Source organism: Danio rerio, chromosome 23, assembly GCF_052040795.2.
Source record: "Danio rerio strain M-AB ecotype USA chromosome 23, GRCz13ab, whole genome shotgun sequence".
Lineage (NCBI taxonomy): Eukaryota > Metazoa > Chordata > Actinopteri > Cypriniformes > Danionidae > Danio > Danio rerio.
The window spans coordinates 21,615,420-21,631,174 of NC_141043.1; the positions used below are offsets into that span (position 1 = coordinate 21,615,420).

Below are 15,755 nucleotides of genomic sequence, written 5' to 3' on the forward strand. Positions count from 1 at the left end.
ATGCAAATCCTTCCCTCTTTCACCACTCGACACTCTTACCTAAACAAAGCAAAACTCTTTCCTGAATTTTTTCAAACTAAAGGTTTAAAACACCCTACCGAGACAGGGAGGGTTCCATGGCAAAGGTTTTTGGTTCTTTGTAAGCCTAAATAAATAAGAGTTTCTATTGTTATACTGAATGAGTTTAAGTATAAAAAATGGCAAATCAGTACTGACAGTCACTGACTGCTCAAAAAAAGCTATAGTATATATATATATATATATATATATATATATATATATATATATATATATATAAAATAAGAAATAATGAACAAAATAATTTGAAAACTTTTACCCAGGAGAAAAAATAAAAACAGTATTATACTCTGACTGTTTGACGCTTGAAAATTTTTGCATCCCATACAGCAGCATGTAATGTTGCTTACCCTAAAAGAAAGAAACAAAGTGAACTGGGGAAAGTCGTTTTAACTGTTATAACACTCAGTTCTACTTGTCTAATAATAATGGAGATCTGGGAACAGCTGCAAAGGGATATTTTTGGAGATTGGCTGCAAAAAAATGCACTTACATCAGAGAGTCTATACAGGGCCTTTGGGGCCCGTGCTCTCCATAAAGAACTCACAAACCAGTGCTCAAGCTCATATAACTTACTGGACTCAATTACTATTACTAATCAAGCACATATGTGAGATCACACTTGATGTCATTGGAAAAAAAAAACAGCTTTTTGTTTGTGGCAATTGGCAATACAAATCTTGCATGTAGCACTGCAGACTAATGGCAATACTGCTTGTAGTAAACAAGTTGTGGTCACATCGTCCTTTTGCTGAAGAAATAAACATTCAGCATTGGCAGCATTGATGCAATATAGCCAAGCTTTAACAAATCAATATACCATCTACAAACAATCAATCAATCAATCTAGCCAATGTGTTATTCCATGCCCAAATGCTCATTGCTGTGCTTTGCAAAGAGCATCAATGAATCGGCTCAACCATTGGTTCATCATGAGTTCTGCTCAACAGGTTTAGACTGGGCATGAAGTCAGAGGAAGTGAACGGAAAATGTGTGGAATCAGAAGCTGTTAAACTACTTCCCCACTAAGCCAAAAAGGACATTATGTAAGAAAAAAAGATATACGAGGAGGAAATAAAGAATTCATTCAGTGAGCAATTATGAATCGCTTCCTCTGCTAATCAAAAGCAAACCAGATGACAGCAGGAGAGGAGCTGTTTTAGGTCAATAAAAAGACAAATGATCAACCGTAACATGTTAACTGCCAATTCAGGCAAGGATAGTGGAAAAGGAGATTGAGAGGACCAAACCTAAAGGGTAAAACAAGGACAGGCTAGAAATATGGAAATACTCAAGAAAACGCCGACCCCATCCTTTTGCTTTCACAAATTTTGAAGTGGTTTCATATTGAGCTGATACATATATTGAAGCATTGGATCAAAATTTCAATTTTCTGAGGAAAAATGACAAATAAAACAGGAGAACGCAAGCTAAACAGTCTAAAAACATGTGCTAAATTATGTTATCTACATGATAACATTGTCAAAAATGCTAATAAGCTAACACATTAGCATTTTTAGCACTTAGTATGAATGCAGAGAACTAGCTATTTTGGGACATTTGAAGATATTGGTGGATTGAAACAACATGAGTGTAAGTAATTATTTTGGGTTAAGTATCCCTTTAAATCTTTTACATGGCCTAAAACTACTGTCAAATTGCTTCTAGATGTTACCAAACCAGCTTTGACTGGTCCAGTGTAGCAGGTAGTTTACAAAATATAGATAAAAGAAGCAGCTGCTAATGGGGAATCTGTATTTCTATACTACCAAAACAACACCAAACTTGAGGACTATGTCGACACCTCAAGGTAACATGAGTTTAATTTTCCGCCTTGAGGTCCTATGCCAATCCTTTCCCTCTCTCAGCTCCCCACAATTTACCGTATACTCTCTACAGTCCTATCTATAAAAGGTCCACGGAAAGTTTATCAGTATGGGAACAAACAGTAGCTGTGCATTTACCCTACAGCAGGGATCACCAAATTTGTTCTTGGAGGTCCGCTGTCCTGCAGATTTTAGCTCCAACTCTAATCAAACACGCCTGAACAAGCTAATCCAGGTCTTACTAGGTATACTTGAAACACCCAGGCAGGTGTGTTAAGGCCAGTTGGAGCTAAACCCTGCAGGAAACCGGCTCTCCAGGACAGTTTGGACACCCCTACCCTATAGTCATCAATAGATAATGGCAAATTTTAAACATGTTTGCCCTTAAAACGGATTTATCTATTTTTATATTTAGCATTGAAAAAGTAGCTGTTGTACTAGGCAAATAACAATTTGGGTCAGGTTGGATACAGTGTTTGCACTTATAGTCTCTGCAAACAGTCACTTACTGTCACAAAACTCAGAAAGTTAATGGACGTCTGATCAATACTGTAAAGTGACTGGTTATGATTGAAAGGCATACATGATTCAAAGAGATAAGCATAGCACTCTCATCTCCCAATGCAAGTATTAAACCTCTGCTACTTAAGAAGGGGGGCTCCAGGAAAGTGAATTGGCATAAATGATCCTGGGTGTTTTCTGAGCTGGAACAGTAATCTATTCTCCAGCACCCAGCTTCTCTCTGCATGCAATTTAACTAAAAAGGTAGTTTAAGCAACAAAGATCCTAAATTTTATGCAAGTCATAATTCAATCTACATCAGCATATTGGAAGAAGACAAATTCAGATCATGCACATTATTGATCACTGGCTTCATTTACAGAATCCCTTCACTCAAAAATAACTACTGGACATAGAAAAACATTCAATTCTAGTATCAATATCTGCATTTGGCAGGTAAACTAAAGCAGCACGGCAATGCTGATGCAAAAAAAAATTTAAAAATTCTTGGACATAGAACTCTGCTGACACACTGTGGTGAAAAGCATACAGTGCATCTCATCGAGATCCAAAACAAAGAATCAAAAAGAGTCCATTTAGAGAAATTACAGCTTTATTGAGTCACAATGTTTAAAGAATGGAAGCTGCGATGAAAAGACTAGAGCCAGGTGAATGAATGGAAAGATCAGCCTATCCATTCCTTTCTAACATCAACCTCACCCGTCCCATTAGCTGGGGTTAAAGAGAGAGGTGTCATAAAGAGGACACTGGACACTGCTGTTCTGTTACACACATTCAAACGGCACAACTGGCATTCTGGGCTCTCAACTGCTGGACCAGAGAAAGCTGCTCAACCCTTTCTCAGATGCAAGCGGGAGAACCAGACTGCCTTTATTTTCTCTCCCTCAGTCTGCTGGTTTTGAGCAGAAGAAAGAGTTTACACCGCACACACATCATCCATTTCATTCATAATTATCTGCTGCCTCTAAAACCATGACACATGTTGTGCATATTCTATTGAACAAAGAACCAGTCTAACTTACTCTAACCGGCATATGCTCACCGCATTCAGGAGAATCACCCACTAGAGAAAACCCTACGCTAATTTCACCAGGCATGTCAATGTTACACAGATGTCCTATTAAAACTAGATGATTCAGATGCGGACAGTACAAAATAAACACACGAAAATATGAAAAGAAAAAAAATATTCACTTGAAATTTGGATGACTGCATTTAAATCTGACACTAAATAAATATTGATTGTACCATTAAATATCTCAATTTAACCTACGTCCCCGGGATACATTTGTGACAGCGTGTCCAGATTTGACACGTTTTGTCAGATGGCTTAAACGAAAACATTTGATTGTCATTTTAGGATCTTTATGTTGGGTAGATCGGGAACTCATTGGAATGTTTTCTTAGGCAACCCGGCTTTATTTTAGCATGTGGCCACAAAATGCAGAACCTTATAAAGATGAAACAATTAAGCTCTGGATAAGGTTTCAAACTATTTTCTAGCAGGGAAAAATAGTCATCAGAACTGTCTGTGGTCAAACCTTTTTAGGGGGAAAACTAGTTCACCCAAAATTGTATTCATTATTTATTCACCTTCATGTTCCAAGTCTGTATGCTGTTATTTTTTTAGAGGAACAGAAAATAGTCTTTTTTCATATAAACCCAAAAACTATATTACTCGTCAAGTTTTTAACCTTTAAAAGTATTTTCACAGAAAAACATGTTATATTTCTACTCAATATTTTTTGATGTCCAGTACAAATACCTTTACATTCATTTTTCAGCACACAGATAAGATTTACCCTAAATTGAACAAGAAAATGCCTTTCAAAGTTGTCTATTGTCTGTAGAAGAGTGAGTTATTTCAACAGAAAATGTCCACTTTCTTTTCCCCATTAACATTTTGTCTATTTTAAGCATAAATACAATCTTGTTAATCTTATTAATACAATTATGTTAACTTAAGAAAGCAGTCATCACTATGCTGTGTTTAAAGGTTAAGTTTTTAAAAAAATCCCTTTTTGCAATGGTTGGGTTTAAAAGACCCCAGTGAAAAAGAGCAACTCTGCATGATGTTTTTATAGTCATGGTAACTATGATTTGTTGTATAAAAACCTATTCCTTGGTTTGTGTTTCACAATATCGCAGCACACAGATTTAAAGCAACATGAGAGTGAATAAATAAAAGTTTGGGTGAAATATCTACTTCAAGAACAACTGGTAAACGTGAAAAATGGCTCAGCCTAAAAAAAAAAACAACAGAGTGAAGGGGTGTGTGCCTGAGCTGAAGAAAAGAATGATAGATGTAAATACATTTGCTTGTTGTCCATTCCATCTCCCACCAGGTAAATTAAAACATTTTTGGTCTGTTGCTCTCAGCCTTTTGGCTGAACAGGGGGAGGAAATGGACAGCAGGAGTTAGCCACATATTACGCTGTGCTTCACACAAACATAATGGACACGCACACGTTCAAATCAATCATTCTCACTGAGGATATGATGAGGGTCAGGAGTAAAGAGACTCTCTGTGGCAGTGTGCAGTTCTTATGCCAGCTGCACCTCAGGAGGACTGGCATTATTGTTGCTCCCTTCCTGCACGCTGACCACTGAGCCACGGTACGGGACCTCTATGATCCGAGGTTTGTCAATGATGCGGGCGCAGCGATTGCCCTTCTCCACGATGCCAATGATCCAAGCTTGTTGCCCATCGCCCACCCCTCCATCCTGCCCAGCTCCCAGCAAACCCATGCGGCTGGATTTCATCTCTGCGCAAAACCGGGCTGCTTGCTCCCGTGGCAAACAGATCAACAGACCACCTGAGAGAGGCAGGAAAAAGATGTGAATCGAACCAAGAGCTTGAAGGAAACTTTACGACTACGAATGCCCATTTTAGGAACGTCAATAAATGTTAAAATATTAATACGGCAGCAACCAGACCAAAGGAGGCTTTAATGTGCTTTTTAAAAAAGGTACAATTGTACACAATTTAGGACTGTCATTTAGGATGGTGCTGCGAAACTGATGGATATATAGAAATTTTAATATGATATGAGAATGAATTTTATAATTATTTACAAAGAAATGACCCAAAACGGTTTACGTTAGGTCTTTAAGTTTCATTATAACTGCGACAGACAGACAGACAGTACTGATATATATGGAGCAAATGGATCCCAACACAAAGTTATTAGTGGTTTGACTGTTGATTATTTGTTTCTCGCATTTTCTCTACCTCCATTTTATTTGTATTTATTTTATTTCTTAATTTTATGATTTAAACCTATTGTTATTCATTTTATATTTGTACAATAAGAGTAAACTTATAAGGAAACTTGTATCTACTTGTATTTGCTTATGTGTGGATGTAGGTTTATATATATTTATATATATTTGTATATATTTAATGTTCTGAGTAAAAGGTCAATAAAAAGATCTCAACAAAAAAATTAAATAACTGCAAAAATTGAAAGAAGGTTATCTGATCATTTTTTAGTCAGTGTGTATTGGGCCGTGACTCTCACCTGATGTTTCGGAAGATGTGCCCTGCAAAAGCCCAAACAGGTTTCCACCAGCTTTGCTGATCGCGGCCATTTTAGAGATAATGGGAAGGTTGTGAATGACAAAGGCAACATCGTTTTTCTGCTGCTTGGCCAGATTTCGTGCATGACCAATGATCCCAAACCCAGTGATGTCTGTGGCAGCGTGTGCATTAAATTTGTGCATTAAGGCAGCAGCTGGAGTGGGAGAAAAAATAAATATTTACAAATCATTCAAAACCAGCTTTCCTTTACCTCATCATTGTGTAAAGTACACTCAGAGGCCATTTGAAATACTACAAAGTTGCAAAACTATGTGAAGTGTGTGTGCTGAAAATTAGCCCCATTGTTTAAATAAATCCACGTTAAGACTGCTTATGCAGTGACATACCAGTGCGATTGAGGGTGGCCATATTGAGCATAGCCTCCTGATAGGCTTGCTCCACTTCCTCCCTGGAAATCACCAATTTTATCTTATTCCATTTCTCAGGCTAAAAAAAAAAAGAAAGAAAGATGCATGTGATTACAGAGATTTAATACAAGGATGCAAGGTTGTAATCTTTACAAATGATTACTTTACTAAATTCTTCACAAAAATAGTGCAAGTCAGTTGCTGTGAAATATACTCACTATATCCAGCCACTGATGGGCATTCACTGCTACTTGAGTTCCCAGAGGTTTTGTGAGAACCAACACATCCCCAGGTACAGCCCCGTCAGGCCTACATATATATTAAAACAAATATTGAAAGGTCACACAGTCAGCATTTGCTTTCATAACTCATGTATGTTAGTTAAGGAAAACTGGTTCATTCAGATCCATATGTGTGGATTTGACTTCTTCATGAGAGAGCAGACAGAAACACTCACAAAATGAAATCATTGGGCTGGCAGACCACAGAAGCCACGCCCCCAATTATGATCCAGGGATTGATGACTGTTTGTCCTCCAGTGACTGAAGTCCCGCCTTCCTCCGCCGCATCACGGAAACCCTTCATCATTAAAGGCAACACCAAATCTCTCTCCTGAGACAACATCGGCAAGCAACACATACAGTTAACCACTTAGCCAGGGTTCCCACTCTATGGAAACTGTCAAAGTCTTACTGACTAAAAGGATGAGCTTTCATAACATATCCACCGTATTTTTCATTTAAGAGCAGCATGGCCATTGTAACTTAAATGTAACTTTAAAAAAACTTACAATCTCATTCACTTCCTTTTAAAAGCCTTTATTATGGGTTTTTAAAAATTTACTTCCGCACAGTGTGCTACACATCTCTAAATGAATGAAAACATCCAGCTGAGAGTCAAGTCTGATAGTGCAACGTGTTTAACAATTTAGATTTTTAAATAAAAGATTCAACTCAGAGAAGTTTAAATGATTCATCGTTCATCCAGGTCTTTTGCCTGTTCGTATCAACATCGACACAAAACAATACTAAATATGAACTACCGGATCTGATAAAATGTTAACGTGGCTTTTCCTTCAGACACTAGCGGAGTGCGAAGGATCATGTGATTGATCCTGATGCAAAGATCCGTATCACTGAGAGATGGCTAGACATGCTTCAGTGGGGAATAAAGGGTTCAAGTTCATTTTCACAATAACACCACCACAGTAATGCCAACCTAGTGCTATTATTTTTCTAGTTTTTGATACAATAACCTTCCCTGCAGCGTGGGATTCGCCTTCCATTTCTTATTAAAGGAAGGATCGGCAAAGACTACTAATGTATGGGACTTGCAGAAATGCAGTTTGTATGGACCAGTTTCTTCTTCCTCCAGATCCTGTAAGTGTTTCTTCTTCCTACACAATGTAAAGTGTGCTTAAATGGTTCCCTGCTTTTCTGTAGTTTGCAAAATATGTATTTATAGTGTGCTGTAACTTGTAATTGCTCCCTGTGGCTTGTAAAAGTGTATCTGTTATAGATCAGTGCTTGTACTGTATCTCTCAGGTTAACATTTTATGGACATATCATGTCTAAAACTACATTGAAAACGTGGCGCATGCTTTTTCCTTTACCGATTTAAATGTGTTATGTTCTCGTTATCCCCTGCTGTTTGTTGCTCCGGCCACTACCAGCTGTTCCTCACATGTGCAACGCGATTCATTTTCAAAATAGTTCAACTTTTGCCACAGTGTGGATTAATCCTGAATGTGTGTCATTGGTATTACTGGGGGTTGTGGTTAAGAATAGAGGAATAGGCTGGTGTTTAACTGCTTTGCTTTAATGCATTCTTGCATTGGGCTCACGCATATACTCTGATCACTACTTCATAACCGTATTGGGCGTTTCTCTCCTTCTCGCTATGGACAAAGTCAGCCGATCACAACAGACTGGGTCATCAGACCAATCAGCGCAGATTAGCCTTACGCAAAGAGGTTTGGGAACAAATGAATTGCTGAACAAATCATATGGGAGTCGTTGGGATAATTAGGTAAAAATAAATGCATATTATAAAGACAATGAAAGTGTTTGCCCTTGCATGATTATCAGCCTGTTGTTGGAGACCCCCAAAACCAAAATATGACCTATTATAATGCATAATGGGAGATCTTTAAGTTTTATCAAAGCAAATCAACTTATGCTGCTTAATGTTTAAACTCATGTTTTAGTACATTTGTTTGCCGGTTGACAAGTGGGAAAATAATAAAATGGCATGAAAAAAGACAACAGCAATAAGCAAAACTTGAAAAATAACATGAAATAAATTATAAAATAAAAAAAATACAAAACAAAAATCCACGATATTCCATTACTTGGTCAAAAAACAAAAGCATATAAAAATTCTGTCACTTTCAATGTCTGGTTTCAAACTTTTATAATTAAACGATATTCCAAATATTCCATGACCTGTGGGAATGCCGCTTAGCTTTCTGAATCTGCAAAAATACGTACAAATATTTAAATAAAATCTATCCTAACTTCACCTTCTCGTTCATCTTCTGACTGACACTGAGGAGCATGAGCATGTTGTCACACTCTGTGATGCCCATGGCGTACAGATCACTCAGGACATTTGCACAGGCGATTCGTCCCTGTAAAAAAAAAAAAACAGAGATGAGCTTCATACATACAGTATGTGAGGTGCTTGTAACATTAACAGAGTGCACCCACCATCATGTAAGGGTCCTCCACTAAAGGATAGAAGAAATCTGTGGTTTGGACCAGGGAGAGACCTCCATGTCTTAGTGGGATCACACATGAGTCCATTCCAATACCTGAACCAAGAAAGAACATAATTATTATTTTTTTCATTGATATCCATTACATGTGAAAAAATGCATGCACATTTAAATAGCACATACTATTGTGATTAAAAATAATTTTATAATACCACGGAGTAAGAAACATGTAATCAGGATTTATGATTTGTTCCCAGAAATAAGCATTGACTAAAACTTAGGTGCATAGTTCACATCTCTTTTAAATGACTGGGTTATATCGATAGTTAATAATGGTTTTAAATTAACAGGATGAATCAAAGGTTAAACAAAGTGCTCAGTGAAACAGATGTTTTCTGATCCTTCAAGACAGATTAATGATGGTTTTCTAAAATACATTAACAAAATAACTTTGCAGTTTTATGTTTGACATTACAAGAGATTACAACACATGCTATGCTGAATCCACAGAACACAAACGGTTGTTGGTGTGTTTTGGCAAGTTTACAGGAAACAACGTTGCACCAAACTATTGCATATAAACAGGTTTGACAGTAGTGATAATCAACCGGTTTTGCAAAGACAATAATTGGAAACCTTTTAATTGTCAGTTTTTATAGCAATTCCTGGAACTCATTTCGCGAATCGGTTCTTTTGAACAGGCTTTGTGAACAGAAGGTGGTAATAAATGTTTTAATTTTGCAAGTCTATCATGCAATAAGTTTACATCGTGTTTTTTTTTTTTTATAAAAACTTTGCTATTCAGCCACTTAATTAACCTAATTAACAGTCAAACCCTCACTTAACGTCAAATGCTCTTTCTCCAGAGTATTAAAACTTCATCTTTTGCTGTATTTTATTAACATTTCTTGTATTGTTTTGGCATTGTTTGCCTTTTATCTGTGTTGTATAATTTGTTTTACTTGTGTAAAGCACTTTGCTCAACCTTGGTAACGTTAGTAGTAAGGTGCTAACTTAAGGTTATAAAAAAAAAAATTTTGATTGAGTCTCTTGATTCAACCGATTCGTTTAAAAGATCCGATTCACAAGAACTATTACCGAATCAATGCTCGCTATTTGACAGCGTCGGTGTGACAGGTCATACTTTACCTAGTCGAGGACCCTGAGCAGCCGAAACAAGCCCAAAGTCAGCGGTTTCGTCTCCAACACCCGTCCCCAAACCGCCATCCTCTCCGGGCGGCCGGTCAGGCTCCAGTCCCTGCAGGAGTTTGAGCAGAGTCTCCTGCGGGACTTTACACCCTCATCCTTTCATATCAGAGAAGGCCGTGAGTCGGAAGCCGCGGTCTAGGCCGTGCTCCTCCGGGTTCAACGCCTGGTATCCCGCCGGGTAAAAGACTGCATACCCTCCCGCTCCACCAGAGTCCCCTGACGGTGGCTCGGAACCCGACATGGTAAAATCAGTATGTATTCCTCATGCAGATGAAGAGGTGGTAAAAGAAAAAAAGATGAGGCGTTTTACGAAATGACTGATCCTGCCGGAGAGAGCAGAGAGCGTGTTTGATGTACACGCTTAAACACCGAGAGCAGTAGAGACGCTCCGCGCTTGCGGACTAAACCATCTCACTATCCTGAGGAGAGCGCGGTGTTACTTTCAGACACACGTTACAAAGTTCGTCGTTAACAGATAAAAGTACTGTTGAAATATACAGTACATAAAAAACGAGGTGCGTGAAAACTCATCTTGCACCAAATTAAACCATCGCTGACTCGTTTTGGACTTGCCTGGTCACATTTAATCCCCCTCTAAAAAAACAAACATGGCACAATCTCAATTGTGAGCTCCCTATTGTGGTTCTACAATAAAGGTGCATTAGACGGTTGTGTTCATGCAAATTTACACAAAAAAGGTACTCGAGAAAAATTACCGTGCTTTTCATTCCTTAAAGTATTGCAATTAGTCTGTATACACGCCAACAAAATTAATAATATGCGAAAAGTGGCTAAAAAAGTTGGAGAAATTATTCAAATGCACTTAACTATGTATACACTGGCACGCACATGCTTTAATATGTCTCCATGGTCATGTATTAATACTGTACAAACTGGGCTTTCTAGCCGCCAACCAACCCCTACACATGACGCTCAGAAAACTGGACAAAAATTTTAACTTTACCATGATTTTGAAGTCTTTTGGTTTATGAGAGGAATCACAAATAATGTTTAGATTGGTATACCCACGTCATTGTTTCCATTCAAACAACACATTGAAACACGCACATAGAGTAAAAGTATACATAGAGTAAAAGTGATTAATTAAACAAGCTTCAAAAATGTGACAGAAAAACTTTCAGAAAAGTTGTTTATTCCCACATTCAATGAATTTCATCGATATTTGGGACACTCCAAAAACACAGAACTGGACTTTGATGATGAGGAGTCACCGATAATCACCTCAGAGCTTTTGAGGTTTAAAATTAATAGCACAAATGAAAAATTCTGTCCTTTATTTGACAATATCAGATTAAAAAAAAAAACAAAGCAAACATAACACCACTTTATAATAATTGTCTTTGTCCATATTTTGATCTGTGTCAGGTTCTAACTATGGTTTCCGTGGCAGTAAAATCTGCACATTAAATGTCAAATATGTAATGGAGATGAAGATGTAATGAAGACCAGTTTGAACAATGGAAATGGCAATTCTTCTCTTCTTAAGCCTGGATGGCACTTTTGGTGCTGTAGGCCAGGTAGTAAACCATAATGCCAATCAGTGCAGCCAAGACCTCCGTTGACACCCATGGACCATTCCACGCACCCTGAAATTCAGAAATACATTAAAAAACAAGCACTTCAAGGAGCAAATCTGCAAACTAGTAGTAGAAATGTGTGAAATCCTGTAATAAGGTATATTTTCTAAGTGCTAGTGTAATGAAAAAGTAATTACTTTGTTTATGATTAAGAATTATTTAGTTTTATTTTCTGCGTGGTTTGATTTTGTTGAATGAATTAAGTTATGGTTGGGGACTTTAATTATGACACGGATAACAGAGCCTACCAATATATGACTCCTATATTAATGGATGTGAAGCAAAGCACGTCAGGGATGGAATACAATCTCATGGATTCCCCTATTTTTGAGTTTTAGCTCCTGGTTTACCGAAAATAATGAGGTCATTTTGATTGATTTTTTTATAATTTCATATTAATGTTTTTTTTTTTTATGTTGGTTTAGTGTTTTAACTTTAAGGATTCTTTTGTGTTTGTTTTCTCTCTAGTTCTTACAGGGATTCATGATGCTATATTGTGTAATAGTTCTATTGAATCTGAATAAATCTGATGTGAACCATCAGTGTTTGAGAGTCAGTCATCTTTTAACCAGGACGCTACAGTAAGATCTTATTTCATGCAAAAAAGTTCAAGTAAACCTACATAAAGTGGTGGGAGATTCAGAAGTTTGGGGTCAGCAACTTTGAATAAGGTTCTGCTCCATTTGAAAGGTATAGTAAAAGTCATTCACTCATTCATTTTCCTTCAGCTTAGTCCCTTTATTAATCAAGTGTTGCCACAGCAGAATGAACCACCAACTTATCCAGCATTTGTTTTATGCATTGGATGCCCTTCAAGCTGCAACCAGGCACTTGGAAACATTCATTCACTCTCATTAACACTCATACACAACGGACAATTTAGCTTACCCAATTTACCTACAGCGCATGTCTTTCCCGGAGGAAACCCACATGAACAAGGGGAGAACATGCAAACTCCACACAGAAATGCCAACTGACATAGCCAAGGCTTAAACGAGTAACCTTCTTGCTGTGAGGCGACAGCTCCAGCGAACTTATTTCATTGATAATCAACTTTTAGGTTCTTCTTAGGTGTACTGTTTGTTGTTGATGGAGATCAGCATGTTCACTCACCCTGTGATCCACGTTTACAGAGAACAAAGGCTTGATGGCGTCGACATCTTCATTGTTTCTTTGAGCCTGGAAACACATTCAGCAGAAAAGTTGGAACAAATTCGGCAAAAACAACAATTTGGTCATTTTGCACATTCCTCAAGTTATTCCAAACCTGCAGTTGTTTCTTATGCATAAAGGATGTTAAAGCATGTTATTAAAGATTTCTGGCCCCATGTAGTTCACTTATGTGGGGGGAAGCTTTAGTGAAGAAAGTGGAGGGTGAATGACAATATTTTGTCCTTTTGATAAGGATCTGTAATCCCATCCAGCACAGTAAATGCCACAATGAAACAAAAAAAAAAAAGAAACTTAACTCTTTAAAGTTGAAAAATATATGCAAATACATAAGTTTACTGTGAGGTTAGGAAGACTGACCATTTTAGGTCCTTCACAGTAGTGGGCAGAGCTACATAACCACTTAACATGCCTCTACTGTTTTTGGTGCAATCTTTTGTCCAGCACCATGAGTATTTTGGTATTTTTCCTGCACAAATTCCACTATAAAACAGATGCGTTCAACTATATCCTATCCAATAACATTTGAGCTCACAGCAGGTCTGTTTTTTTGAAGTTTTATAATTTTAATGAAAGGAATATTTACTTCCAATACCCAACTATTGTGCTTCATATTTTCTACATTCACAGATTTGGAATGACATGAAGGCGAGTAATCAATCACTGCCAAATTTCACCAACCTTTCGTAGAGTGCTGTAAGACTCCTCGTCAAAGAACTTGACCTGATATGTGCCTGAGCTGGCCTGCTTATGAGGAACACTCCATGACACCTGGACAGAAATAAATAATTACAATGGTTTACCCATAAATGACAATTCTGTCATCGTTTACTCACTCGACTCGTTCTAAACCACCTTTTTTTGTCTGTCGTACACAAAAGATGACATTTTGAAGAGCATTGGAAACTGATAATCACTGACATCCATAGTATGAGTTTTTCTTACTAGGGAAGTCAATGGCTAAGATACCAGTTTCTAACATTCTTCAAAACATCTTTCAAAAAAGCTCAAACTGATTTGAAACAAGTCAAAGGATGAGTAAATGACAGCATTTACATTTTGAACTTAACATTTAAGTGATTTAAACATTTACTGCTCGTTGTTGAAAACTTAAGTACCCTAACCTGGTATTTGCCAACATCTTGGCCTCTGGTCACAGGGAACTGCTTGCCATTGACATCAGCGTACAGGGCGACGCTCTACAACAAAACAAAAGCCTGGTCAGTTGTTTTTAGTGTCATTAACACATACGTCTGCTCACCGACGGTTAATTCACTCACCTGAGCCCCGTTTGCACACGCCAGACTCAGTTCAACGATGAACACAGTCTCGGAGGAGATGAGCGCGTCTGTCGTCGTGTATGAAGACGGAGAAATCACCGGGTCTGTGCAAGTCTCAGCTGAGGAGGAAAATACGCATACATTATCTAAAATAACAGCTTAATGAAATCAAGTAACGTTAGACGACAGAGAAAGAAAACGGAACTTATTTACTGTACGTTAGCATGTGACACCTCATCGTTCGCGAATACCTGAATGAAGAGTGCAATATTAAATTAACGGAAAAGCTAATTACCTGCACAGAAGCTCAGACAAAGAGCCAGAAGAGTTGTTAATACTAGCTTCATGTTGATCTCCGGGCTGTTGGTTGAATCTCTACTCACTCAAACCTAAAAAGAGAGCAGTACTCGGGTCTGTTCACCCAATGAAACACAGACAGACACGTCATCTCAGCGGAAGAATGACGTGTATGAAGATGTGAAGCGAGACCCCTGCTGAAAGCCGCCGGTACTGAAAAACTGAAGTCTTCATTCGTGCATCTCTGAAGTGTTCAAACCGTCAAATTGATTCATTTATTTTCTTCGAATTAGTCCCTTTATTCATCAGGGGTCACCACAGCAAAATGAACCGCCAACTCATCCAGCATAATTTAAACGCAACCCAGTTCTGGGAAACACACATACACTATGGCCAATTTAGTTTTTTCCATTGTGGGGGAAACCGGAGCACCCAGAGGAAGCCCACGTCAACTAGTGATCTTGCGTTAAGGTGACAGCGCTAACCATTGGCACTTAGCCACCATGAAAATAACTATTACTAATATTAAAATAAATAATTTAATTTAACCAACGATATTAAAGGAGTTTGTTTATAGTCTTTGTGCATAATACTTAACAAAAATAAAATAATAAAGTTTAAAAACAAGTGAACATCAATTAAAAGTCTAGAAATGATGTGAAATGTCAGGGAATATTTTTAACAATAACAATTACCATCCCTTTAATATTTTCTGCATCTGAACATTGTTATGAGGTCATCTACAAAGTTTTTGGAACAAAGAAATAAATTAAGAAAAACATAAAACATTAGATCAACTGGTTGAAGTGATTATTATTATATTATAATTACATATATTAAAGTCCAACAATGTTTAAAAGTGTGCGAGCAGTTTGTAATTTTGCCATTTAAATAATTTTATTAAAATAATGATGGAATATTCACATTAAATATACATATTTTAAACCAAACCTATTAAGAATGGCTTTACTCCTGCAAAAATTAAACTATGCATGATATATATATATATATTTATTTATTTATTTTATTTTTATTTTTTTGATGACAACAAAACAAAATTTATTAGCAAATATTTTGGTATATGCAATTAAATCAGCTCAGTTTGATTAGA

General features: G+C 37.3%; 2 protein-coding genes and 1 long non-coding RNA gene across 3 annotated transcripts in view; 1 reads left to right on the forward strand and 2 right to left on the reverse strand.

The window, feature by feature from the left end:
• The window catches only part of LOC147831275 (uncharacterized), a 111,480-nt gene that overhangs the window by 79,760 nt on the left and 15,965 nt on the right, over positions 1–15,755 (forward strand). The gene's annotated exons all lie outside the window — the stretch shown is intronic.
• On the reverse strand, positions 3,001–10,655 carry sephs3 (selenophosphate synthetase 3). The gene is made up of 8 exons (NM_001004295.2): positions 10,240–10,655; positions 9,083–9,186; positions 8,896–9,003; positions 6,832–6,986; positions 6,593–6,683; positions 6,354–6,453; positions 5,948–6,160; positions 3,001–5,242 (listed from the first exon to the last, which is right to left on the reverse strand). The coding sequence occupies exons 1-8, from the start codon at positions 10,538–10,540 to the stop codon at positions 4,971–4,973; spliced, it is 1,344 nt and encodes a 447-aa protein (NP_001004295.2). The 5' UTR covers positions 10,541–10,655; the 3' UTR covers positions 3,001–4,970.
• ssr4 (signal sequence receptor, delta) lies at positions 11,427–14,762 on the reverse strand. The gene is given in 6 exon segments (NM_001002082.1): positions 11,427–11,906; positions 13,011–13,076; positions 13,749–13,838; positions 14,192–14,266; positions 14,348–14,466; positions 14,643–14,762. Coding segments are annotated over 6 exon segments (507 nt in total). The 5' UTR covers positions 14,695–14,762; the 3' UTR covers positions 11,427–11,801.